This window comes from Cuculus canorus, chromosome 3, assembly GCF_017976375.1.
Source record: "Cuculus canorus isolate bCucCan1 chromosome 3, bCucCan1.pri, whole genome shotgun sequence".
NCBI lineage: Eukaryota > Metazoa > Chordata > Aves > Cuculiformes > Cuculidae > Cuculus > Cuculus canorus.
The window spans coordinates 21,803,442-21,831,299 of NC_071403.1; the positions used below are offsets into that span (position 1 = coordinate 21,803,442).

The window sequence follows — 27,858 nt, forward strand, 5'->3', positions numbered from 1 at the left end:
ATTTCCTTACTATAAGGGTGATGAGGCACTGGAACAGGTTGTCCAGAGAAGCTGTGGGTGCCTCATCCCTGGGGGTGTTCAAGGCCAGGTTGAATGGGGCTTTGAGCAACCAGAGGAAACTGTTCCTGCCCATGGCAAGTGGATTGCAAATGGATGATCTTTAAGTTCCTTTCCAACCCAAATCATTCTAGGATTTCTTCAGTTTTCACCACCCCCACACACCCAGCCCCACCCCCACCCAGTTTGCACAGGGCTTTGGCATCTGCAGGCTTGAAAGGTGTGGTGGAAATCCTAGGATAGCAGTCTAAGAAAAAGGAGACGGCCACCAAGATTTGAATCTAAATCTGCATTTCTGGGTTTAGGAGCAGCAAAACCTTTATTTGCAAATGCAAATGTTACTACTCAGGACCATCTTTAGCAGGTAGCCACAAAGCTGAAGTGCCACAAAGTTTGCCATCCATTTTATTAGAAAGAGGGACTTGCATTCCAGCATGCGAATGCAGCATTCCCATCACCACAAAACGGCAAACAGAGAGGCTGCAAGCTGTTCTCCCTCTGGTTCCCTGCTGCAGCCTCAGGGTTCCGGAGCAGCCACTCTGGCTGTGGGGTCAAACCATGGAGGTGTGCTGCCATGGTCAGGCATCATGGCTTGGACTTTTTTCCGCAGATCCAGTCCTTCCCACTCCCTGGAGTTTCCCCTTTCCCACCCGTCTTCCCTCTCTGGAGGCAAGGAGTGCAGGGAGAGCAGGGTTTCGCAAGGAAGAGCAGATATTTGCAGGACTGTGCGGAGTTGTGCTTCCAAGCAAAGCTTAATCACTGCCAGGATGGAATGATCTCTCCTCAGTGTCATATGCAGGCGGTGGGAAGATGTCGGAGTGGATTTAGTGCTTTATTAAGCGATGCAGCATCACAGGGGTCCCCCTGAAGGAGGGAAGGCTGGGGAGATGGGGAAAGCTCCAGATCTGCTCATCACTCTCATAGCCAAAAGTGTGGGCTAAGGAGATTCAGATACGTGCAAACCCTTTCCATCTGCTGTGGAGCAATGAACTGCACGGGGTCACAGCTGATGTGCTGTCAAGCACAAAGCCGGTTGCCCATAGAAATATTTCCATCCTGGGAAAGCTGCAGCCCCTCAGCTGCCCCTTGTGGTACCCCTTTGGGGATGGAGCAGTGCTGCTTCCCCCGCTCACTGCACTTTGACCTCCAGGACCTCATAAATACTAAAGCCACAATGCTTGATAAGAATGATATGCCAAGCTCCAAGGTGAGCTTGTTCCCTTGCAGTTCACAACCATGACTTTGATTTCTCTCTGTTGACATTTTTGTTAAGACTTCTGTGGGCTTCTCAAGCATTTGTCAAAATATTCTGCATGTACGCTGTGATGTGGCTTGTAATTAATATGGTGTATAATGGCAAAGATTATCTCTTCTACATAGGTTTTACAAGGCTTCCAAATGTAGAGAGGAATACAGACTGCCTGTGTCGTGCTGGTACTAATTGCAGCCCCCTGACAGGAATGTAAATGCAGTTCCTTAGCACATTCTTATCAACATGTGTGGGATTTACATATGTAACTCCTATTAATGCTAATGGCAGCTATATACATAATTCTTTTTGCACAGGGCTGACACTATATTTTTATCTGAACCTGATGCAACCAGAACCAGCCATCTTACATAAGTGGAAAGATCTGTACTTTCTTATGGGAAGCTTTCTTAACATTTTGGCTCATTTAAAGTGTGTGGAGGAAACACGAGTAAAGGAAGCAATACAAAACTTTGCATTGTGTTATTGGCATGTAAGGTTCATGCTTTTCATTGCTTTTTTTTTTTTAAAAAAAAAATCATTAAGTCAGAAATCAGGGTTAGTGATTCCTGACTAACTTGTTAATCTAGGACCAGCCAGCTTTCAATGTTTAGATATGTTTAAAGGTTTATTTGGAGTATTACTATGCAGAAAATACAGTATCCTTTTTATTTAGAACTATAGTCAGTTCAACGCTATGAAGCTCTGATAAAAGAGTCATGTTGCACATTGTGGTGCCCCTGAAGCCAGAAGCATCCTGAAAGGGTATCACGGTTGATATCTTCACCTATAAATAGCATACGTTTGCTTTCACTCATTGGCAAAGCCCCTCAAACTTTTGTTAGTAATAGCTGAAGTTTGTGTCCCTTCTTGTTTCTAAAGCTTTTTAAAATTATTATTTATTTATTTTTTTATTTAAATAAATATGTCCTGATCAAAAATGTCAGCTTTTCCTTTCAGATACGATGACACACTGCTGTGACTGCACTCACCTTGTCACCTAAAGATTGAGCTACAGTAATGTATACTTTCAGGGTAGGGGTTTGGTGTTTACCGTAAACTGATATGATTTGTGAGAAATCTGTTGAGTTGAGAATTGACATCATCTGGAGATACCCTAGCCCTCTCTTCCTTTCATTGTTGGATGTTTACATTTATTCCGCGCACACGAATGAGTGCAACTCACATAGTACAAGGTGAAAACAGGACCGTATTTAGACTGTAGACAGGATCCTTAAATTCCCCTCCTCCTCTCTGCTGCTGTTGCTAGATAAGACTGCTGAATGACTGCCCCATTAATTTAAAAGAAACTAAGGGAAACATGATAGGATGTCCATGGTGGAAACCATCTTCTAAAGAAGTTGTTATTTTTTAAGTTCCATTACAGATAGGGTTCGAGGATACATTAGATATTTTAAAGGTTGTATCTGTTTTCACAGTATTTTAGTCTTATCATATTTTTCCTTATGTTTTGACTAAGGTTGGATTTTTTATCGTTCAACAGGATAGTTAAGCTATTGTTTAAGGATTGTTGCGCATGCACTAGAAGACTTCTGACAAGCACAGCTTATATGCTGAATTAAATGTCAAAACCATAAAGACAGTTAGAGATAACTGAAGAATAAGACTGATGGCTCATTTATAACTTTGGGAAAAAGTGTTCAGTATCAGTGTATCATTGTGGAGAATGTACTATGCTGCTGTAGTGTAAATCCTTTGCAATGGAGGAATTTGTATATCACTGACTGCAAGAGAAACAGATCTGCTCCTTTCAACCTGAGAAATTTAAAGTTTTGGATACTGTGTGAAAAATGGAAATGTTACTTAGAAATTTAGTAGCAAGAAATGATATATAAACTTGCATTGCTGCACAGAAATAACATTTTGTAAACATAAATCTTGAATATAAAAAACTGAGAGACAGTGAAAGCAAACTTTACTTTGGTAAGTATTTGTTATCCGAAAAAAAATAATCTGAGTAGGCGGGACTGGCAGTGTAGACTTGTAAAAACAGTCATAGTGCTTTCTCTTCGCATTTGGAAGAACTGAAAAGACCTCTTGCTTATTTAATGAATTGTTTCCAAAGAAGCTTCACTAAGTTAGTTTCTCTATAGAACATTTACTGTATTTCAGTATCCTTATAAACAAACATTCAAATTGCATGCCATTAGGAATAAAATATATAATACTTATTTGAATCCCAGATGGAGATGAGAACCTTTTGCTTTTGTACATTCTGTGAAACCCATTTTGTAACCTCAAAGTACTATGAAAAAATGGAAGGAGCCCAATCACAGTGATTAAACCCCAGTACCTAATTAAAATACTGCACCTGGTTGGCTCATCTTTGTGCTAGCTGTCTAAACCTGACCTTGAAGTGTGATGGGGAAAAAATCAAGTGGGAAGGCGTATGTTAGCCAGAAAGAACAAGGAAATTAGTTAACTAAATATTGTTCGATGAAAATTTTTCTTAACTATTTTCAGGGAAGAGCTATAATTTGCATAGAACCTAGACACCACGCTTCCAACAGAATTCAGTAGGCTAGTTTAACACCATAGTCTGGTTTATAAGAAAAGTATATTTTTTCCTTTTAAAGACTCCTCTTAATGTTTAAACATGAATGCTCTTCACACTGGTTTTTATGATAAATTTTTCATAAATGTCTTGTTTTTCCGATTCAGTTAGTGAAAGCAAAAATTTGACAAATAACATTTCAACTAAAAAGTGGTAAAGATTTCAAAGAGTGAGTTTCCTGTTAATTGGGCCTTTCCATCCCTGTCTTAGTATTATAGATGTAACTTCAGACTTTATGTTCAGAATGCCACTGTGTCCACGGAAGTAGAATTCGGAGTATGGAGAGTTACATGTGGTAAGTTGTAAAGCAGATGAATAAAACATATTGTCATTTGTTTTTGAAAATTAAAAAAAAAGTGCTAACTGTAGCAATTTAGCAGTTGTAATTTGCTTGCCCTCGTTCACCTCTCATTGATTTCAATTGCCAATAACTATAATTAACAAAAACAATCAGGCTGATTGTCATTAGGAGTTTAGGTCAGATCTGTTGTTTTATTAATTTCACAGCCTGCAAGCTCCTATTTTAAACCAGTTCCCTACATTTATTGGCACATGAGCTGCCTTCCCCAAAGTAACAATTTTCGTTATTTGTGAACATCTGTGAGATGTTCAGAAGATGAAAGATCTTCTGATGCTTCTCACAGATGTCTTCCCACATACAATACTGCCAAAAAATCACTTGCCTGCAGTAGCCTGTTCTGTATTCCACATTCATACGGTTTCGAAATTGTGCATTGGAGAGGAGAGGTATCATTCTGGAGTAGGAAGGGAGAGAGGAAAAATGAGATGAGCCTTAAGAAGATATCTCTGCATTTGTGGTGATGATAGAAACTGCTGAGAGGTGGTAATTATATTGCTTAGGAAGCAGTCTTGAATAAGAAATGATAATATCTTTTTCTGAACAAATTTGTCTTCTGGTAAGGCCACAGAAAAAAAGAGAGACAAGTTTTTGCCCTTATCGATCTGATGTTTTCTAGAGTATGCCTTTTTATTTCTTCCAGCTACTTTTTCATATTTCCAATGACAGAGGTTGCTTGACTCTCTCCTATTTCTCATCTTAGGACAGGCTTAGGAGATTATTGGTTTTGCTTCTACATACTTAAATATTTGTCTTTCTTCATTTCATCATTTCAAATCTGCTTTTATGTTCTATATACCGATGCTGCAGATGTGTCTCCATACTCTTAATAACCTCACTTGTTCTGATGCATACATTTTCTGGATCTAAGAAACCCTTTCTTATGTCCCATCCCTCTAGGAGATGTCTCAATTGTTCCATATTTCCAGGGAATTTCACTAAATTTTGTCTCCCTTTTATCTTTGGTCAGAGTTAATGTTGTGGTGGGTTAACCTTGTCTGGATGTCAGGTGCCCACCAAGCTGTCCTGTGACTCCTGTTCTCAGTGCTACAGCCGGAGAAAATAAGATGAAAACCTCATGGGTCAAGACAAAGGCAGTTTAATGAAGAAAAGCAACGGCCATGCAAAGGAAACAAACAATTGTTGTCCACTTCCCACCAGCCGGTGACATCCAGCCACTTTCAGGCAAGTAGGGCGTCAGTAAGCATAGCAGTTGCTTTAGCAGACAAACACCTTCATAGAAATGCCCTTTCCCTTCTCTTTAGCTTTTGTTGCTGAGCAGGATGTCATGCGGTATGGAATATCCCTTTGGTCAGTTTGAATCAGCTGCCTCAGCTGTGTTCCTTTCCAGCCTCTTGCCCAGCCTCAGCCTACCCGCCTTTGGGGGGAGTGGGATGTGAGGAGGTAAAGAGACAGCCGTGATGCTGTGGAAGCACTGCTCAGCAGCAGCCATAACTTCGGTGTGTTATCACCACCCTTCCAGCAACCAATACAAGGCACAGCACCATGAGGGCTGCTATGAGCGAAGTTAATTCCATCCCAGTCAGATCCAATACAAATGTTTAATTCCTTTAATACTGAAAAGTATATAGTCTTGCTGAAAATTCAGGAAAGAAAAGCTCTAACAAAAAAGAACAAGGCATATCTGGTGTTGTATCTGGAGTTCAGATCATGTTTGTAGCCTTCATTCTGGTCTAGGCTGTTCAATGCATGGCATGTTTGTCTGTTGAAAGGCTGAAAGGTAGCTTCTTGGTTCCTCTAGTAAAGCTGTAAGCTCTTTGTCTCTTTCATACTCTTTCTTATTCCCTAGATTCATCTATCTAGCCCTTTATATTTCTTGCTTTCTGAACTGACTCCGTTATTTTTTCCCTGTAAAGTCCAGATTTACAGAGGCATTAAAGCGTAATTAAAGCATATATATTAATGATTAATGTCTTGTCATACCTGCCTCAAATTTGCTTTAGTCTCTTTGTGGTCTAGCTGTTTTACCCACTCTTACCTCTAAATTTCTCTAATAACTGCTGGTTTTGTAATGCCAGGTTTTCAGTTCATTGTGGAGCATCCCTTATCACCCTCACCCTCCACCAGTCTATTAATTTCCATTTCTCTGAGGTGAATTTCATTTGGGTAATTTATTTACTGCATTGTGGCCAGTTTTCCATTAGGGTGGCTTATATGACTTGCTGAAGTTAGGACTACATTTGTTAGAGCATCTCAGTAGATTAATTCCTGTAGATAAGACATGGTGAGATTTTTCCTGATGAATGTCACTATGGCTAGCCCAGCACCCAGGTTTTATCAAGCCAGGCTTTTGGGTTTTCATAGGTTTCCTGTCTTTTTGTTAGCTAAAGAAACCTACATGACACTTAAAAAAGATGAATGCCTTTAATAAAAGTGTCAGTTCATTGCCATCTACACCTCTGTCTCTACATCCATGAGATGAGACATTCTCTGGAGTGGAGAACGATCCTCATTTTCTGTCATTTTCAGTAAGTGGTGTTGCCTCCCTCTGTCGCTAGATGTACTGTTTCACGAGTTACATGACATCTCTGAAACATTCTGAAATCCATCGGTTTATATAATACACATTTCAGGAAGGCAGATGCATCACAAATGCAATATTCAAACAAATTTCCTATTTATTATTCTACTGCAAGATGGGGGTTAACTCTCCTCTTTCCATGCCTATTAGTAAACAAAATGCTTCTGGAAAAATGGCAAAACCTTCAGTGTTTACTGGGCCTAAACATATTATTCTTGCCTCCCCCACAATCTATGTCATTCCAATGAACTGTGTACACACTGTTTGGCAAAAACAATTATAGCACTTGTTTTGAATTTGTTTGTAATTGTTAAAATGGGGATGTTCCCGTTGAAATCTTGATAGGGTGAACATTTTTTTTGCATCCTTGAACTTTGTGAGGAATTTTCCTCAACTTTACACAATTATGTTAGGTTATCTCTTGTTCTTTGTCTTCAGTAAGACTCTCCATCATAGAGTCCCAGTGGGCAAGAATTTATTCCATCTGTTCCTCACGGGAAGCCCTATGTTGCTGACCATCAGTTTTCATGCTCAGGGAAGCATCATTTTGGAGGCTGCTGGTGTATCACTCATTGTTGGTCACTGTTAGGTAACTTCAGACTTCCCAGTCCCAGTGCCAGGAGGTCTTTAGAGCCTTCAGTTTCTGTTGACCTTAGTGGGAGTTGAAGGCACTCAGACAGTCAGAAGGCTGCAGGCAGACTGAGTTGTCAGTCTGTACAGGATTCTCTGTGCCACCAGATTTGAGCATTTAAAGGCCAGGAGCCTGAATGCTTTGATATTTAAAGTGAATTAACTGTTTTGCAGAACATATATTAGTGTCACTTCAAACTCTTTTTCCATAAGAAAAGTCTTGAATTCATTTTGAATCCTTTTTCTGACGCATGATGATTCTAAGAATCTGGATCCCTGTGATGCAGAGTCTGACAGAAGTAAATGTTATCTTGAAATCTTAGATACCAACGTGGCATAACTTTAGCAGGCACTCTGTTAAGATCTGGTTTGCCTGGTATTTGGTAGATATATCATATTAACATCCAGGAAAAAGAAAAATAAAAAACAGTTCAAAGGAAATGAAGAAACACAGAGAGAGATTTTTTCTTTTCCCCACAAAGGGATTGGCATTCATGAAGTTCTGTTAACCAGTGAATGCCCTGGGACTGAAGGAAAATGTATTGTCCTTGTGGAGGAGTGCTGGGAGCCAGCAGCCTGGGGATGTAACTGAAACACTGTGATACAGTAATCTACAGTAAATAAATTGATTGAAGCAGACAGCCTTATTCTGTGTTAGTGTGGTGGAAGTGGAATGTGATGATTGCATTCCACCCTCCAAGTACCCTGTTGAGCAATCCAGCAGTTTCAGATCTCATTTCTGTACTGATGTCTGTTTGATTTCAAGTCCCTGTAAAATACAATTTTTCTGCTGCGTGCTTCGTTCCAGATATTAGACCAAGCAAAAAGTATTTCAAATAATTTTAAGGGAAAGGATAATTTCCATGTCCCATTCTGTGGTTTGAAGAATTATGATCTTTATGATCTATACAGAGATATTTCACATGGTTGATGATGCACCTATTAAAAATTCCATCTATAGGGGGAATACAAATTTCTGATGGCCTTGCTGGCGTGAAGATGCCTTGTATTTATATACTTCCTGAAAATTGATTTAAACACATTTGGAAGATGCTAATTCCAAATAAGGTGAGTAATTGAACCGCAGTTTGAGATGAAAAATTGCATAGTTCATCTATTCACCACATGCTTCATCTAAACTATACAGACATCTGAGCGGATTATTTCTTTTGCTGTCATAAGGCAAATAAACCCAGATTTCTGACTGGCAAGTTGGTAATACAAGGACTCCCAAGAGTTTGCTCCTTTATGGAGCTTCAATTTCATGGTTTTGTGAAGGAAACAATAATTTTAGAGAGTAACGTTTCCAGCTATTTCAGAAAAATGGGACGTAGTGGCTGGTGAGTGCATACATCCCAGCAAGTCACAACCACATTGCCCTTCCCAGTTGTTCGAGTAGGAGGTGCTGATGACATATGAGGAATTTTTCCAGGGCCAAGAGGTCTTGACAGGTTGAATGCTGTTGAAGGAGAATAAGCACTTTTATGTGAGTCTGTCACAATGCAACCCATCTTTGCAGATCTATTTGAAAAAATAGACTCCCCTCCTTTTCTTTTCTATATGACTAGACAGCTCACATTCTTCCCAGTGATTCAGCTATTATAGAAGTTTGCAGAGATGCCCGTTCTGTTACTTTCCAGTGTGAAACTCAAGAAGATGGAAATACAATTACCTCTGTAAAATACACAGTCTACACAACAACTGGTGATCTCATAGAGATACTTACAATCTTCCAGTGATATGGCCTTGTGTTTTTTATGTTGTATTCAATCTTCATAAGATTGCATGTCACCAGTAGTATACAGGTAGGACCTTGTGTGCTGTGGTAATAACTGTCATGAAATGCAGGACAATAAAAGAGACACATAAAAGGAAATGACAGGATGGGAATGAAGAGGTTCCTTGTGTTAGGAATGAGTATTTCCTTTGTCCTTTGTAAAAATTCAAGCTAAAATAAGGATGTTTTTCTATTACCTGCTTATTTTTTACTGCACCCAGGTTGGTCAACATAGACATCTTTTTGCCTCACATAGCACCAGCAGCATGAGTTCTGCAGTTAAATCTCTGTTTCACTTCAATATGGAAGCAGGAAAACAACCTTGGGTTTTTAATTTTTGTGGCCATCTGGAATTCACTTATACACAATGGATTTAGCAAAGTTTAACATTAAAAAGAATACATCACGAAGCAGTTTCCCAGTACTGTCTTTCTCACCTTCACCGCTAATGGGATTTTTGCTGAATTCATCAGGAAAGGTAGCAGTGTGCTGATTTTCTCAAACCATGAGAACAGCCATGCGGAAACTCTACCTTTCCTAATCAAAGAAAGGGTGAAAGTGTCTTGCTCATCAAAATTTAAAGCTTTTCCTGAAATAATGTAGATTCAGGTCTTATGCAAAATTATGGCAGACTAGAAAGAAAGAAATCAGTGGAGATACTACTCCTCATGTTTCTCCCCTTCGTGTTGCTTACCTAGGTAAAACTGTCTGGCATGGAATCATGTTTATTCCCCCAGTCTCTTCACTAAGATAGGCTATTTCTGGTATCTCTATTGAGGTCCTTTCTGCCATTGTACAGTAACATGGAATTTGTTTATTCATTTTCTAAATCCATCTGGCAGTCATAAAACATCCGAAGCTTTTTTTTTTTCTCCCACTATTCAGTCTCTACGTTCCTTTTTGTACAGAGGAAGCTTCCCTTTTGAGACCTGAATTAGCAGAACACATAATCTGTGTTAGGTTTAGGCATGCAAATGGTCTCATTGACTGGAGTCAGTGAGTCATCAACAGGAGGACTCACACACTTTTGTTTAAGCTATGCCTGAGTAGTCTTGGTGAAAAGTGGTCAGATGAAACATGCTCAAAAGACATACCCACTGAGAACTTCTTGCAAGGATTGAGATTTATTGGTCTGGAACATATTTATGACCATACAGAAATCTGAATTCTAAAGCTTATTAAGTAGCTTAAAAGGAATGGGTTGAGCTGCTTAATGCCAGATGCCTGTCCTTTAGCTGAGGCTGTACTACGACTTTCATCATACAGATCTAGTTTTGCTCTCTGGTCAGAAATCTAGCCAGATCAGATTGCATTTATTTTTCCAACAGGATCAGGATAAAATTAGAAGGATCCATCTGACAGCATCAGTGGGTGTGGCAAGACTCCTTGTGTTTGGATGTAGATTTTCTTAGCTGCTGCCTTGTACTTTGCAGAATGGCTCCATTCTCTGGGAGCATAGCATGCTATGTTGTTCAGACTCTGGGAATGGATAACATTTCTGCCCATGGTACAGAGCTGCCTTTCCCAGTTCCTTGCTAAAACACTGTTTGAAATGAGGATTATGGAATCTGAGACAAGTTTATCAGCCCTGTCAAGCAAGATGGCTTCTCTCTCTACTTCAGAAAATCTAAGTCTTTCAGTTGGGTGAACATCTTTTTCTTTGCTGTTCATCTATCAGGTCTCCAAGCTACAATGTCAAGTAGGGCAGAATCATAGAATCAGCATCAGAAATAGGACAAAAATCTCCTTTTCTAGGTGATCTACAGGACCGAACTGGAATTTCTTCCAGTATTCAAAACTACCCATGAAGATTTCTATTCAGCACAGTTTGGGTGGCTTTGGTGGACTGCCTTAGCTGGCTGTCATCCCCACCCATTTGGATCAATTCAAGTTGGATGGAGCCAGCTGGAAACAGCTGTGTCCAACACACGGTGGTCCTGTCCGTTCCTCACAAGAGCCGCCCTGCCAGTCCCTCACTGTCTGGGCACCAGCAGCTTGTACAACAGGCTCAGTGGTCTGTAGGAAGAGGTTCTTGTATAGATTTTGGGAGATGTAGTTGAACAGACTGAAAGGGCAAATGGTTCGAGTCAGGAAAAGAATGAGTCTTCCCTATTAACTCCTCAATTACTTATTTTTTTTTTAATCCATCTGAGGCAATTCTGACCATCTCTCTGTCTCACTCAAGGCAATGAGCTTCAATGTCTGTATGATATCTTTCTCATCACCTAGATCATCACTCTTTTCACTATTCCATAGAAGTACATTTCTTCATGCCAGAACTACAGGATCGGGCGGGGGAAGTGGAAATGTGTTTGCTCTGTGACCGGCCTTTCTTCTTGGCACTTTCCTAGAGAGAAAGCCTTGAAGTCATTGACAGAGCTAAAAATTGTCAGTGCAGCACATAAGGGGTGAATATGCTCACTTTTGTCTCATCCTTTCTCCTCTTTCCAGTGTTCTGACGTTTTACCCGCATGAACAGCAGTGGCCAGATTCAGCAACCAGATCTGCAAGCCTGGGCCCAAATCCACCATTTGAAAACACATAGTGTGACACTTATGCTTCAGATTTTGAGGCATGGGAGGTGGGAGGAAGGGAAAATGTTGAAAAAGGGCAGGCAAACCTCACAGGAATTTGTGTATGTTTGCTATCTGGCAAAATTTCATACGAGTTCATTTTAAATCTATGCAGAGAAGATCCATGTGTCCTCTACCAGTGACCACTGTGCTTCTCTGTGACCTTTCAATGAACAGTCATAATGACCTTTTTGCTTTAGTGAGTGGTCTTTAGTTATTTGGCTCTTTCACTTGTTTGTGTAACTGTTGAGACCTACAGGTTGTCTTTGTCTTTTATAGCAAGAGAAACACAAAAGGGAAAAGGTATTTGTCTTCATAAAAAAAAATTGGGATTTCGGCAAGAAAAATCCCATCTTTTAATAACTGTCATTTCTATATGTTGTTCTTACAAAATCACTACCCTGAGACACTGAAGTGTGTTGTTTCACACTCCCGCCTGCTGTGATGTTTGGTGTTTTATGAAGACTTCGGTGCTGGAAGGTGATTTATTCCTATTTGCTAATAATAGTCCTGTGAGGAGGGAGGACTCTGCAAGGGAGGAATGAAAGAGCAGAGAACAGTCCTCATTAGGATGCTATGTGAAAAGTGTCAGTCTACTGACATTCCAGCTCCACACTTCTCATGAGCGAGAGAGCAAGCTGGGTTGTGTGTCTAGTGGCACTACCGTGGAGAAGATGAAGGCAATAGTGTTTCTGCATCTCAAGAGATGTTCTAGCCCCCATCTCTCTTTAGCACATTTCCTGCTGGTGACTCCAGTGGAAGAGCTTCCTTGAGAGAGAGAAGTCACATCTCTGTAACTGACTATTGTATAAACATGTAATCAGCATGGCCACATCGTCCTTGCATTTGCACAGAAATGAAATGCAGAATCTTAGTACCCAAGATTAACAGCCTGGATTTCCTCTGTATGTAATCCTGCTCTGCCATTAGAATATATTAATGCATTTTTAATACACAGGAAAAGTTTATAGCTAACCTAGAAGGGAAACAAAAAACTTCACAACACAATTATATTAAGGGGGAAAAAAGGTAGTCTGTAGATGCAAAAATCTCTTTCCTCTGTGTCAGACTGATACATACTTTCTGGATCTGAATACTGGTGGAAAAAATGCTTATGGCTGCTGGACCGTATAAATAACTGCATCTGCTTGTACACAGAGCACTGCTTTACAGTCAACATCATGGTCTAGGAGGAGCTCCAGCTCAATAAAAACCTAGGGGAAGAAGAGGATAAAGAGGAGCAGTGCAACTGGCCGAAGTAGTGGGTTTCCTTTGGACAGAACTGGTGCTGAAAACAAATGTTCCGCTTTCTCGATGTGTTGGGATATATGTTATTATGAATCTGTTTCTTACTGAAGAAATTGATTAATAGGATGCAGAGACAGAATCTGTATTGCTGATATTTTCTGGAAGGAAATGCTAGCAGTGGCAAGAAATGTTTCTGAATGTATTTGGATTTAAGCAAATTAAAGGAAAGAGTGTTCCATGAAAGCAGAGAACAGTCCAGTGATGTGCTGCACTGCATAGAAATCAAAGCAGCTTTGTTAAACTGGTATACAAGGCAAAAACAGTTGCTGGGCCACACCACCGGAGAGTCTGGGCTGCTATCCTCCTCTGGTGCTTAGTGTGAGGGAGGTATGCAATGTATTTCTTTCAGCCCAAATAAGAAAGCAGTAATTTTCTAAGATCCTATTGTTCTGATGGTGCAAAGATGGTAAAAAAGCTGTCAAGCTTCTTAGCAGATGGTAATAACAGCACAGATAACACTTCAGTTTCCCTTTAATCCAGCCTGTTGTCCCCCAATAGGCATAGAAGATTGGCAGTGGTGTGGAGGATGTTTGCAGTGCTTGGAACATTTGAGCTGTTGAAAAGGCTTCTAGGAGCCATGAGCAGCCTGTTCTCTGGAGTTTCTGCAACAGGGCTGGTCTCAGATCATCCAACTCCGGTGAAAGCTAAATACTAAGTCTGAGCATTCGTTCTTTCCCTTCCTTCCTGTCTTGTTCAGGCTTGCACAAATAAAAGGATCTTCATAGCTTAGATCTAACAGTGCCTACAGTCTGAGTACAGTTGACCGACTAATTTGGGAGTGTTGCCTGGACTTTAGGAATCCAGTCAGGGGCTTAAAAGTGCAGCTGATGTGAATCAGTCTTTATTCGTTGTAGATGAACTTGTAGGGAAGCTTCTTTCCTGTCTGTTTCCTACCTGCATTTTCAACATCTGTATTTACTTGGAAGGCTCCCTCTCTGTACTATCCTGTTGTCTCTTGCTCAGTTCTGGTTCTTGACTAGTGGAAGAATTTCTTGCCTATGAAGAAAACTTCAGTAGATTAGCTGTGGATAACATAAAATTTGCTTTTCTCTTTAGCAGGCTCCTGTTATGGTCTGTAAACAGACATATTCTTAGAGTTTTAAGTTCACATCTTGGCAAGGGGAAAATACATTACATTAATGAAATTGTAAAATAAAAAAAAAAAAAATCATTCCCCACAAATGCATGTAATTCTAAAGTGACACAGTCCAGTCAGGGAAGTGAATTAGTCTAAGAGCAAGTAGCTCTACGTCGTATGAAAACCCCAATATGCAGTCTTACTCTACGTGATATTCTCAGCAAGTTCTCCTTTCGTTCTTACCTGTCCTGTATCTTGCAGAAAGATAAGCAGAATCCTATAGATGAGATGTGTTTTAAGAATATCAGAATGAAAATTCTGTGGTGTAGGAGAATGAAACACAAATTATGTGGTGGAAGAGTTGCTTAGATACTACAGTAAAGACAGTGGCACAGGACCCTATATAGAAGTAGAAATTAAATAGAAATAGAAATTCTGCCAGTGTGTACACAAACTTTGCATGCCAGTCAGCAATGAGATAGCACCTTATTTTTCTGGAAATAATATGAAGGAAAATGAAAGAGTGATTAGGGCTGGCTTGGGTAAAATTGTCAAAGTTTGAGTGATCTGGGAAGATGCCTGATGGTTCATTGTGGCTGAACAAATAAAGTCAACTGAATTTCACAACAAAGTGACTGGGTTTGGTTTCCAGGTGTTTCTTTTTACAGTGTCAAAAAACAGATGAGGGAAGCTGGTGGACCATCTTCAGCATTTTCCACTCTTCCTGGGTTGTTTGTTAGACTCGTCTCCTAATGGTTATGTCTAGTCTTAGAGAAACATCCTAAGTAATCCAGGGCCCTTAGTTTCCTTAGATGAATTGCTGAACAGGCTGCAGCATTACAAAATGTTTTTTTTAAATTTATTTCCTTGTTACATTTTTCATTTCTCAGCTTCATGAGCTGCTCCTCACTATGTGTTTCTGGGCCATGTAGAACAACCCCTTTCCATGCTCAGGGGTTATTTATGTTGAATAAAGGCTTTGCAGGTCTAGACAGAGACAGGGAACTGAAAAGCAGCACTTAAGTCCTTGAATCCAGTCCTTTGTTAGCATACTCTCTTCTGGCTTCATTATTACCATTATTATTCTAGCAATTACCGTTGTTAGAATTCTTCTGTTAGAATGCCTCAGTTCCGGATGATGGAGCACCTGGTACCAAGCACAGAACAAAGAAGTCAGCCTGCCTCGAGTGGCAGACAGCTTGTGGTAATTCTCCTGTCTTTATCGTTCATGTATCTTACATGGATATGTCATTAAATTCTTATATTAAAGTGTTTCTTAAAGCAAAAATGTGTACCAAATAGACACCTTTCCCACTTTAATTTTTCCTTCTCTTTAGAATCATAAAATCATAGAATTGTTAGGGTTGGAAGGGACCTTAAAGATCATCTAGTTCCAACCCCCCTGCCATGAGCAGGGACACCTCCCACTAAATCAGGCTGCCCAGGGCCCCATCCAACCTGGCCTTGAACAACTCCAAGGATGGAGCAGCCACAGCTTCCATGGGCAACGTGTGCCAGTGCGTCACTACTTCCATGGTGAAGAAATTCTTCCTAATGTCTAGTCTAAATCTGCCACTCTCCAGTTTATACCAGTTCCTCCTTGTCCTGTCACCACAAGCCTTTATGAATAGTCCTTCTCCAGGTTTCTTGTAGACCCCTTTCAGGGGCTGAACAATCCCAACTCTCTCAGCCTGTCCTCCTCTGATCATCTTTGTAGCCCTCCTCTGGACCCGTTCCAACAGCTCCGTATCCTTCTTACACTGACAATTCCAGAACTGGACACAATATTCCAGATGAGTTCTCACAGAGAGGAATAGAGAGGCAGAATCCCCTCCCTTGACCTGCTGGCCACGCTTCTTCTGATGCAGCCCAGGACACGGTTAGCCTTCTGGGCTGTGAGCACAGGTTGCTGGCTCTTGTTGAGCTTCTCATCGACCAGCACCCCCAAGTCCTTCTCTGCAGGGCTGCTCAAAATCACATCATCCCCCATCGTGTACAAAAACGGGGATTGCCCCAACCCAGATGCAGGACCTTACACTTGGCCTTGTTGAACCTCATGAGGTTCTCAGAGGCCCACTTCTCCAGCCTGTCCAGGTCCCTCTGGATGACATCCATCCTTCCAGTGTGGCAAATACATCACTCACTTTGGTGTCATCTGCAAACTTGCCGAGGGTGCGCTCAATCTCGCTGTCAATATCATTGATAAAGATACTGAACAGCACTGGTCCCAGTACGGACACCTGAGGGACACCACTCGTCACGGATCTCCATCTGGACTTCGAGCCATTGACCACTACTCTCTGAATATGACCATTCAACCAGTTTCTTATCCACCTTACCGTCCACCCATCAAACCCATATCTCTCCAGTTTAGAGAAAAGGATGTTGTGGGGGACTGTGTTAAAGGCTTTACAGAAATCTAGGTAGATCACATCCGTCGGTTTACCTGTGTCCACTGCTGCAGTTACCCCATCCTAGAAAGCCACTAAGTTGGTCGTATAGGACTTGCCCCTGGTGAAGCCATGCTGGCTGCCATTAATCATCTGCCTGTCCTCAATGTGCTTTAGCATAGCTTCTAGGAGGATCTGTTCCATGATCTTCCCAGGCACAGAGGTTTCATGGCTGGTAAGTATCTCACATGTATCTCACTCCACATACCTTGATCTCCATTTCTTTGCATCTTCCTTGATTAGATATGCCTTTGCAAAGAAGGTATGAAATGTTGCTATTCTAACTTTTGCTGACACAGTAAAGGCCCAAAGGCTGTGAAAGATGTCAGACAGTAAATAACCATGCCCTGCTCCTTTTCAGTCCTGTCCATTGGATTAAATGCCTGATTCATTTGAGAAAATGAACGTTATAATGACCATGTGTTTCTTTTCTTCAGAAATGCAAACAAAAAATCAAGGAGAACAATGATAGGTGCTGTTCTGATCTTTGGCCTGGTAATTGGAATTGTTGTGATAGTTGGTGCGATCTTTGACATGACATTTGTGATTCTTCGGTGGCGGATGGACAGTGTACAATGTGATTTACATTTTCTTTGATCAAAATATGGTTTTACTGATGACAAATATGACCTACAGTGAACTATTTAAGTTTCTCTGTCGTTTAGTATTTGTGTTGCCAACAGATAAAACAGGAACAAGCTTCTGAAGATGGGAAAGAAGTACTTCCTAAAGCAGTTATGGTGACTGTAGGTGGGAAGGAAATGATTCAGAGAAATTTCTGTAAACCTTCTTCAGGGTATGTTTCCATTTTTTTTTTTTTTTTTTTTCCAGGGCTGGTGTAAAATCTATTTGGAAATCAAAATCTGGGGAAGAAAACCAAGATGAGAAGCTGGCCAACAAAAGAGCATTGTATAATGCAGAATAAATAGCCCCCCTCCTCAAGGTCTGAACCGGCCTTTCAAGGAACTGGAGACTCTGCATCTACAGGTACAGTGTTCTCACCATCTGCATTAGCAATAATAGAAGAAGTGGGGGAGTCCTCACTCACAGAGGGTGAATTGTATAAGTCCTTCCATCACTTACATAATCAACAGAATTAGGGGGAAAATGGATTACACAGAAATGCAATATAAAGAAAATTAAAATATGTTCCAAATACTGATCTGAAGAAGAACATTTTACAGTTCATTCACTGTCTTGGATTACTGAGCTTTAAGTGAAATGGGTAAAAATACGTCTCTTTTAAAGTAGATGTCATTCCTCAGGTAATTAATAGTCTGGTTACCTCTGAACTGGAGAACCAAAGAAAGATTTTTGTGAGGATGTTAAAAATTATATGTTTAACCGGTCTTAATTTGTTGAGAATATCAATCTAGACTACATGAAACTAGGCATATAGTCTAAGCGGAGAATATTTTTGTAAAGCGCCTCTTATCTCCCCGATGATCTTCAAACACAGCAGCTACTATGTAATCACTATAATCCAGTTTCTTTTTGACACACGGAAGGATTTGTTTTGGTGGGGAAGATCATTAAAAGTTGCTTCTTAAGTTTCATTAAATTTTACCTAAACATCTGCACATGTAACCGTTTCTGCCATCAAGGGGACCAAAGTATGTGAACAGAATAGTAGCCCCACAGAGTTAGACCAAGGATTTATCTGTCGCTGTAATCAAATCATTGGACAAAAAAAAGCGTGTACAGGAAAAAGTACAAAACTAAGACAAGGCTGTATGATATTTCCCACATATATACCTCCAGCTTCCAGGCGTTTGCAGGTTTTCTAAATCAGATGCAATTTCAAAGCAGTTAGCAATCTTGAATAGATTTCATGGTTTTGTTCAGTATCCTCTTGTACCTATGAAAGCTTCTGTCGCATAAAACAACCTGTGGCAAGGAGATCCAAAGCACAACTGCATCTTTTGTCAAGCTTGAACCCAGTTCCTGCTAACTTCATTTGTCACACTGTACCTGAAAACACAATGAACTGTCAACCCACACTATCGACTCCGTGAAAGGGGCTTATAGACCTCTAGCATACTCCCTGGTTATTTTCTTTCTGGACTGAAAAGTGCAACATTACTTAGCGATTCTTCATTCTGAAACCATACCATACCTCTGACAATCCTTGCTGACCTTCTCTAACCCTCCTCCATTACATGACTGTCTTGTTTATGAAGGTGTTTTCTGTTTGTGGAAATAAACATTGTTTGATGCAAATAAAAGAACTGAGCTGATGACATGTTGAAAAGTGGACTGTAGAACTGATTAAAATGTTTAATAGCTTTTATGATTAAGATTTTCTCTTGAGTATAGTAGAAGCTCTGGAAAGAGGCCAAATATTGAGCACTCCAGGTTACAGAATGCTTCTCAATAAAGAACATTGCGAAAAAATTGCGAAAAAATAGATTGGACGTAGTAACTCATCCTCTCAATGAATTCCTGTTCTCTTCAGATTCTCTCTTGCTGCAGATGTTCTAACTGCACCATCTGCACATCCTTAAAAAAGCATTATCATATTTTTCAGAGATACATTGTGTTGTTTGCTGTTCAGTGAAAAGATCATTTACATTTTTGCAAATAAAACATCATCTTCAAAAATTATGTGCTCTTAATTCTATAAAAATATCTTTTTTAAAAAAGGAAATGATATTTTTGGTAACACCATCATTAGCTATGTCATTTTAAATCATTTGGTGGACAAACCTAAAAGTCTTGCAACTTTAAGAAGAAAATGCATAGAGAAGGAAAAAGCATACAATAATAATTCCGCAGTGTACAAAACTAGCTTATGTATTCAAGGTGAGTCTTTGATCCCATGAAGTCAAATACACTGTGTTGTAGTGAGTCTGAGATTAGGTCTGGAATGCTGGTCTTAAAAATAGACAAAGGTAAGTTGTAATTACTCAGGAAAATGATTCCACTGAAAGTATGGCAAAAATGAAGATCTGCCATTAGCTCTGTGACTGACTTTTGAACTCATGTTTTCATCTTGTAATTAGGTTGTAGCATCACTGAAAGTGAAAGAGAAGGAACTAGAATATTCTTTTCTGTAATGATGCAAAGATGTAATATTATACAACTGTTTGGTGTTTTAATAACATCTGCAAAGAACTTCCAATCTTATTTGGCTTAATATTTTGAAGGTTTTAAATTTCCATGGTCTGCTGGCAAATCCAGCACAAAGTAATAGATACATAAGCAGAGTGGTTCAGAAAATGAAATTCAGAAACAGCTGAACTAATCCGTAATGATGCGTGTGGGGGTCCTTAGGGCAGATCAAGGAGGTTTTGTTCACTAGTGGCTTAGAGTTTGTAAAAAAAGTGCTATCATCTGTCCTTATATTTTTTTTGTCTTCTAACTCCTTAAAGCTTCCTACAAAATAGAGAAAAAATCTCTGGAAAATTTTGTATAAAAACTGTGGCGTAAAATATGGAAGCATGCCTTGCTGCTCAACAGATAGGGTAAAGAGGCTGTTCTGTTGTTGAAGCTACAATCAGAAACTCCAAGAAGTGAGGCAATTCCTGAAGTTAAGATTACTCTGTCCAAGCAGCCATCGCACAAACACTGTATTATCACTCTCTCACCCTAAATATAAACTCGAATGAATTGCTCTTTGTACTAGATACAGTATGAAACACATAGAAAGTGCAAAATTATTATCTTAACACAACCCACAGCAATTTTCCCTGACTTTTGATCCCATTTTCTGAATAATCTACTTATTAGTTTGGTAACGGGGTGGGCAGCCATGACAGAAAGAGGACATCTGGAAACAAGTGTTTTAACTTTGAGCCAGCAGTGTGCCCAGGTGGTCAAGAAAGCCAATAGCATCTTGGCTTGCATCAGAAACCCTGTGGTCAGCAGGACCAGGGAAGTCATTCTCCTCTCATGCTCAGCACTGCTGAGGCTGCACCTTGAATCCTGTGTTGGGTTTTGGGCCCCTCACTACAAGAAAGACATCGAGGTCCTAGAGTGCATCCAGAGAAGAGCGACAAAACTGTTGAAGGGGCTGGAAAACAAGTCTTATGGGGATTGGCTGAGGGAATTGGGGTTGTCCAGCCTGGAGAAGAGGAGGCTTAGGAGAGACCTTATTGCTCTCTATAACTACCTAAAAGGAGGTTGTAGAGAGGTGGGTGTTGGTCTCTTCTCCTAAGTGATGTGTGATAGGATGAGGGGGAATGGCCTCAAGTTGTGCCAGGGGAGGTTCAGATTGGGAAAAATTTCTTCACTGAAAGGGTTATCAAGCATTGGCAGAGGCTGCCCAGGGAGGTGGTTGAGTCACCATGCTTGGAGGTAGTTAAAAGACGGATAGATGAAGTGCTTAGGGATATAATTTAGTAATGGACAAGCGCGGTTGGACTTGATGATCTCAAAAGTCTTTTCCAGCCGAGTGATTCAATGATTCTATGATTGAAGATTGTTACTTTCAGGTAGTGGGTTAATTAAGAGAACCAACAGAGTTTCTCCTTTTCCATAGATTTCAATGTAATATTTCTGTCTTCTTCTGTTTGCTGACTGCAGTGGAAACATTATCTTTAATAATCACCCCAAGGTATGAAATTATTCTTATTCTCAAGCCTTAGGCATGTGCCCAGCTCCTGTTTAAATCTGTGGTATTTAAGCTCTTGAAGTGAGATTCTGATGAATTTCTAAGGGAAGAAACACAGAAGAACTAGAAGCAGAAGGGACAAAAGTCACATAAAAATATCTTCACAATCTTGGGAATTTGTGCTGCCTACAAGTGCTTTTGACTGATGCATATCAGGCAGCCTCCCTAGTCTGCTCTATAGACTGTGATCTGTACAGAAATCCCAGTGTTCTGGGAACTGTAGTTTTGCCCTCAGTCAGATACCGCCCATAAACCACACCTTAGAGGGCCATCAAGCTCAGTTCATCTGCCAGGGGAACTTCTCACCTGCCTTTGCTGTACAGAGGACTTCTGGTATCTCCTCCCAGTACTCCAGCTGCTGGATCCAGGATATAGGGGGCAAAGCAAAGGTGAAAGTCTAATCATGCTTAAATTTAAGCTTATACCTTCATTCTTTCCTGAACTAATATGTCCTCATACATGTTTAATCAGTCTCCTAATCAAGGCCAAAATGACTGTGTCATCCCTTCTTGCTTTCATTTGCTTTGCATTGTCTAATATAGCAGCATAATCTTGTGGAGTTTGTTTTAATTTAATAATATTGTAAACATTTCCCCACTATTCTTTCATATTTCGTTTCTAATTCTTCTTAAAGAAAAATCTTTTGAAAATGCATATCTTGTCTGTGCGTGATCCACCATTCCACCATCTGTCTGAGGAAATTTAGGATGCATTTATATAGTTATTTAAGTCTTGATGTATATGCAGTTTGATTTATGTATTGTCTAATAGTATATACCATAGAAATGAATTTTTTTCTTTGACAGCTTTACTGGCTCTTTCTGGAAATGAAATTTTTATGGTGAATTGCAGAGATTTTCATTATTTTTTATAACTTCATTTAGTCAGACACACTTAACAAAATAAGTATGCACGTTTTTTCTTTCTTTGCAGTTATGCATACAGGAGAGAGATTGTCTCAGAAATATGGGTCATTTTTTAACCTGATGCTCTGTAAAATAAAATAAAGAAATGCTAGCTGAAAACTGATTCAGTGCTCCATGATTGGTGGCAAAATTTCAGCACTGTGCAGCTATTATAGGGCGAAAATAAGCAAATAATTTGATTTATGATTTTATAAATCACAAAGTTACAGCTAAATGTTAAGTCAAATGTACAGCATTTTATATGGGGTTTGGAAATAGAGCTTTGCAGTTTCCTGTTATTTGCCTGTGAAGTGTAGAAGTGGATTTTTCAGGAGCTGAGTTTTCAGCTTCTACTCCATTATGAGAATCTTGTTATATTAGACCAATATTGTTCACTTACGATTCACTAAGTTTTTGGCTTAGCTTTACAGAAAAACTTTTGACTTAGAACTGGGTCAGAGTGCTCAGACTGGAGAATTCATTATGGTGAATTCTCAGGACAATGCTACTTTAATAGGAAATTGTATTTCTGGGCTGTGAAAAGATAACTGAAGAAAAAGCTTGCATGTCTGAAGCAATTAAAACCCAAATCCAGCATGGCTGGACATGGATAATTGGTTATTTAAAATTACTAAAATTACTTAACCTACATGTGTTTTGCACTCTATCCTCATGTTCCTATAATCAGAAAGTTACTGGGAAAATCAGAAGACTTGAGCTGATTAAATCTTCATTTTGGACCATAAGCTCTTTCCTAAAGCGATACATGCTGTACGACATGTGCCTATGAAGTCTTATAACATGATGTCCTGGCCCTTACTGAGAGTATCACGTATTATCACAACATAAGAATTAAATAATATTATGAAGTTGTCATGCAGATGAAGCAGATACTGTTTTGGGATAACATGTTGTATCACACCCAGAATAATGGCAAATTGTTAATTGAAATCCCTTGATATTTTCAATGATCCAATTTTCTGCTACTTACCAGTGCCAGTCTTTAAGGCAGAAATATTCCATGATCCCCAGGCTACTATCTTTCTTTCTGGGTATGCAGGAAGTGCAGTCAAACGCTTTATTTTTCCTGGGAACTCACTCAGTGGAAAAATAGGCTGCTAATCCTATCCTGACCATTTCTCTCACATTCTTAGTTTCTGTTCCCATCCCAGTTTCTCTTCTCCCAGCCTATTCTTCCATCATTATCTCTTCCTTAGTGTAGTAAGACTAAGACTGAACAAGAAAGGAATAACACTGTGACTTGAAGATGATGGAGAAGTAGGAAAGAGCAAGAGTAAGACAGGCTGGAAGGGGGGAAACTGGGAAGGAAGCAGAGACTAAGAGTCCTGGAGAAGTAGTCGTGGAAGGAAGGCTGAGAAGAAAAAACGAAATTAAGCAGCATCCTGAGATTAGTGGGACAAAGAAGCTGTGCTTAGAAACCTGGTGGGAGTGTGGAGAAGGAGCAGATACTGTAAAAAGAGAGATGCCTGTGAGCAAGGTCTTCGCTAAGGGGAAGAACTGGCTGGATAGAAAGCCAGAGAGGAATTGTGAGGACTGTGGGGAAAGAGACTGGGACTTTGAGACCCTAGGAGGCAGAGATATCAAACAGGGAGCTAAGCATGCTGTACATGAATATGGAAAGAGGAAAGACAGGATGAAGACATTGAAACTGGGGAAAGGGAAACAACCTGAGACTGAATGCTGGAACAAAAGGGCCGAGGGACAAGGGTGATGAAGGACAAGGCTGGACCAAAAGACTAGGACTGAATGGATAAGAAAACAGAAACTGGGGTGAGAAAACTGAAGAGTGAAGACTGGAACTCACTGGCAAGAAGAAACTAGAAGAATGGGAAGGGAGGCATTTGATTAAACAGGGCAGTTTTGGAAGGGACAAAACAGAAGAGATCAGAACAAGGAATTTATTTGGAGGCACCTGTGTCCACTGGCATACTCTTCCATCATGAGTTTGTATTAGGGGCAGTTTGTCTGTGCTTCTTTGTATCTCTGCTGCTAGCAAACATCTGTAAGTCCCACTAGCAAATTATGTCTCTTTCTGTCTGCATTTGCAGTTAACTTGGGGTGTGAATATGTTACTGCATTAGCTCAAATATCCAGAGCTGAAAGTTCTGGAGCTGAAAGTCCCGACCCTGTTGATGGTATATGTTGCTACCTAGCAGAACATCTGAATTGTTAGTTCAGAAATTAAGAAATCATGGAAAACCGTAAAGCAATTGCAAGTTTGAGTGTTAAGAATGTCATTCCTCTATGTGGGCTGTACAGGAGTGGTCCAGTCCCTGTCTCTGGTGTGCAACTGAAGACAGAGTGGGGTGCAGGCTTGTTTCTGCAACACACCCAGATAGAAGGAGCAGAAGAACTGAGGAGCAGATGACCAGCTCTGTCAGGATTGGCAGGGCTGGTTAAGCAAACCTGAGGGACATATCCAAGCAGATTAGTAAGAAGACATTTGAAAGGCAAAATAGAGGCTGAAAGACTTCCCCCTCTCCCATTCTCCCCATTAAGTTTGGCCATCGACTGATGTGAAGTTAGGACTTCATCCAAACAACTGAAAAAGGAGAAAGAGAAGGCCACTGAGGAATTTGATGGGACAGGATGCTGAGAGACAAACCTTATAAACTGGTAGATTAGTGTGTGTATTTACTTCACTGTAAATGGTTGTGAAAAGGCAGCGAAGTTATTTCACCTGTTTTCAATTTTAAAGCCTGCAGACTTTTATCTTTGCAGATAAATGGATAAAGTTGAATTCCTTGTCTTGTAAAAAGTTCATCAGGTGAATGATGTAGCTTTTTCAAAACGTCATTACTCTTCCTAGTCCAAGTGGTATTCACAGTAGGTTCTCAGCCAGTGGAAGTCAAAATGCCTGCTCTCTTTGAATAACATAGAGGCAAGTTATGTATAATTGAATCTCTTATTTTTATTGTTGAACCACTGATTTTATCCAGGCTTCCTTTGTGCTGCACTTGCTAACCTCAGGGGAAGACATCTGTAATTTTCAAAGAAAGATTTAAAGACCTTAAGTTCCTCTGTCCACAAACTGTACATCCAGAAGGACCCAACAGATTATCTGATCTGATCTTCTGTCTTCTGTCTGTCTATTACTCTTCTGCTGATTCTGGTAACTTGACTGAGGTTGAAGCAACACCTGCAAGAAAAGCACTAGGCCTTACTTTGGGGACACTGAAGGCCTGGAAGTCCAGTGCTTCCCTTGGCAATCGACTTCCATGCTAAACAATATGAACACATCTGGTTTCATCTTTCAGTCACTGGTTTCTGGCTATGCTAAAATCACCAGTCTTTTACTGCTTCATATTTTTTCTTCATGGAAAAGTTTTTCCTCACCGACACACACTAGACAATCACTTTCAGTCTTCTCTTATGACTAAGCTTCACAAAGGTCTCCTCAAAAGCTTTTATCTGTCATGTTGGGGTACTTTTTCTAACTCCTTTTGACAGCTTCTAATTTTTCAGCATTATCTATTCAGGCAAGAACCATACCTGCCCTATGACACTGATGTCTGTATTCAGCTGATTGCTATCCCTACATCCTAAATCCTTTGCAGACACGGTTTCTCATTTGGTAGATGCAAACTACATTCTTTGTTCCTGAAGCAGCTTCTCATTTGGCCCTGGCACAGGGATAAAATTTGTTCCTGTGTGTTCCCTGTGCCATATCCTTCTTCTAACTTCATTTACTACTTCATCCATCTTCATGTCCTCCACCCACTTCGTCTTCACCAGGAGCACAGCCACTATTCAGAGGAGAATTCAAGATTCATTGGCTGGATGTATAGAGGTGCTAGCAGGAACACGGCTCTGAATTTTGTTCAGTTTGGAGAGGATGCCCGTGTCTGCATTTTACATTAAACAGTTTTATGCTAAAATAACAGAAGATGCCTGGACTACCATTTCACTATTCATAGACTCCTAGCAGTGATTCCCTTCATGCCCTACCTCTGGAATCTTTCATGTTTCCACACACTGGTACAACTTGATTAGAGAGGGTAGAGTGGTGGGTGCAGGGAGAAATCCTGCATGTTAGCCTCTAGTTTGGTAGTTGAGGTGCTTTCCTCAGAGATGTAGCTCTACCTTCCATTCCGGTGAGAAAATGGATCTGGGCTGGGATATTTGGTTGCTGCACAATTAAGAAGAACAGGAAGTTATTTTATAGAGGAGAGACAATTAAATTGCACTCAATTAGAAGTGCTTTTGGGTGCTTTGTCATTGCCTCTTCTCTTTGCTAGAGCTCTCTCTTACTTCCTTGCCACCTGTATCATATGGAATATTGCATGATGCATACATCCAGGGAAGCTCTCCTTTGCTGCTGCCTGGGGCTAGTGCTGAACCAAACTGGATAGATGCCTCATACTGTTTCTTATCCTAAAGAGTATGAAATTTTTGTTTCAACATTTTGAATAATGAAAAATCCATTTTTTTTCCTACAAAGGTGGAACTCCATCTCTCTGTCTTTTTCCCTTCAGGTGAATAAAGTGAATAATGATCCAAGGCTGTGCCAAAACCCACCTCCCCTTCCTGAGTCTTTCTTTGTTTTTCCTTCTCTTTTTGTTCAAGCTTTTTTAAATGGAGAGGTGACAATGTGGCAAAAGAAAGGTCAGAGACCGCTAAAGTTTCGAAAGTTAAAATGGCAAATTTCTATTTTGTTTTCACAGATTTTTTTTCCTCAAAGTTTCCAAAAGGCACATCATGGTGGGGCTGTATTCAGACATCACTTACAGCACCCCTACACCAAGAGCTTTGGTGGGTTTCATTCCTAACTCTTAACCCTTGTGATGTAACTTCCTTGCAGATTCTGGGAAGGACTTACCATACCCTTCTGATGGGTAGGTGTGCTCCTGGGGCTTTGGATATGGGCAGCCTCAGGGGACTAATGCCATCTGGCCAGAGGGGAGCTGACTGCGCCTCTTTGCACCATCCCACATGTCCCACTGTCCCACTTGTGTGTTTCTCCAGATGAACTTCTCTGCACAGGAGCTGCCCACAGCATTGAAACATCCTGTTAATTAGATCATTACCTTGTGCCTCAAAAGATCTCACACTGCAACTGAACATGCTGAGAGATTCAGGTACCAGCAGCCCTGGTGAGTACTTTGGAGTACAAAAGAGGGTAGGGTGAGATCGCGAAGTTTTTCTCCTGCCATTCATAGTCATTTCACAGGAAATAATGCACTGTAGATGATTGCAGTTGTGTCAGAACACTACCAAAGAACTACATGACCTGAATTCTGGTATGATAAACGCTTGTCAGATAGCTGACACTAATCAATAAGTGTCATCTAATAACAACAGGCTGCCATCAGACTTGAACTCTCTCCATGAGACTTTCACCTTGGATTTACAGAAAAAAACTTGTGAGATCGGCAGCTGGGCTTGTAACATTTCTTGTGAACTACAGCTTTGAAATTCTTGGCTTACCTCTTTCTGCATGTCAAGGCAATTAATGCATATTTTTTTTTATTTCAATTTGGGCCAGTACACACATACATAGCAATGAAAATGATGCCAATAGAGTCACATGGCAGGAAATATAACGTTAACTTGATCCTGGCTGTGCTTTTTATGCTTAAGAAGAGAAAATCAGGAAATAAGGAGAGTGTTGGATTTAATTTTGAATTTCCTGGCCCCTTGCCGTTTGTTGTCTTGAAGATAACACCATCTAAACATACAGGGTCTTAAAAATTTAATTTCCTTTTTCTATTTCCTAGTTCCTA

At 40.2% G+C, this 27,858-nt stretch overlaps 1 protein-coding gene across 1 annotated transcript; it reads left to right on the forward strand.

Annotated features, from left to right (window-relative positions):
• The first annotated feature begins 1,162 nt into the window (after positions 1-1,162).
• Positions 1,163-17,522, forward strand: SPACA1 (sperm acrosome associated 1). The gene is given in 7 exon segments (XM_054061320.1): positions 1,163-1,264; positions 4,092-4,176; positions 7,894-7,995; positions 8,373-8,479; positions 8,980-9,146; positions 17,035-17,154; positions 17,429-17,522. Coding segments are annotated over 7 exon segments (777 nt in total).
• Positions 17,523-27,858: the final 10,336 nt, after the last annotated feature.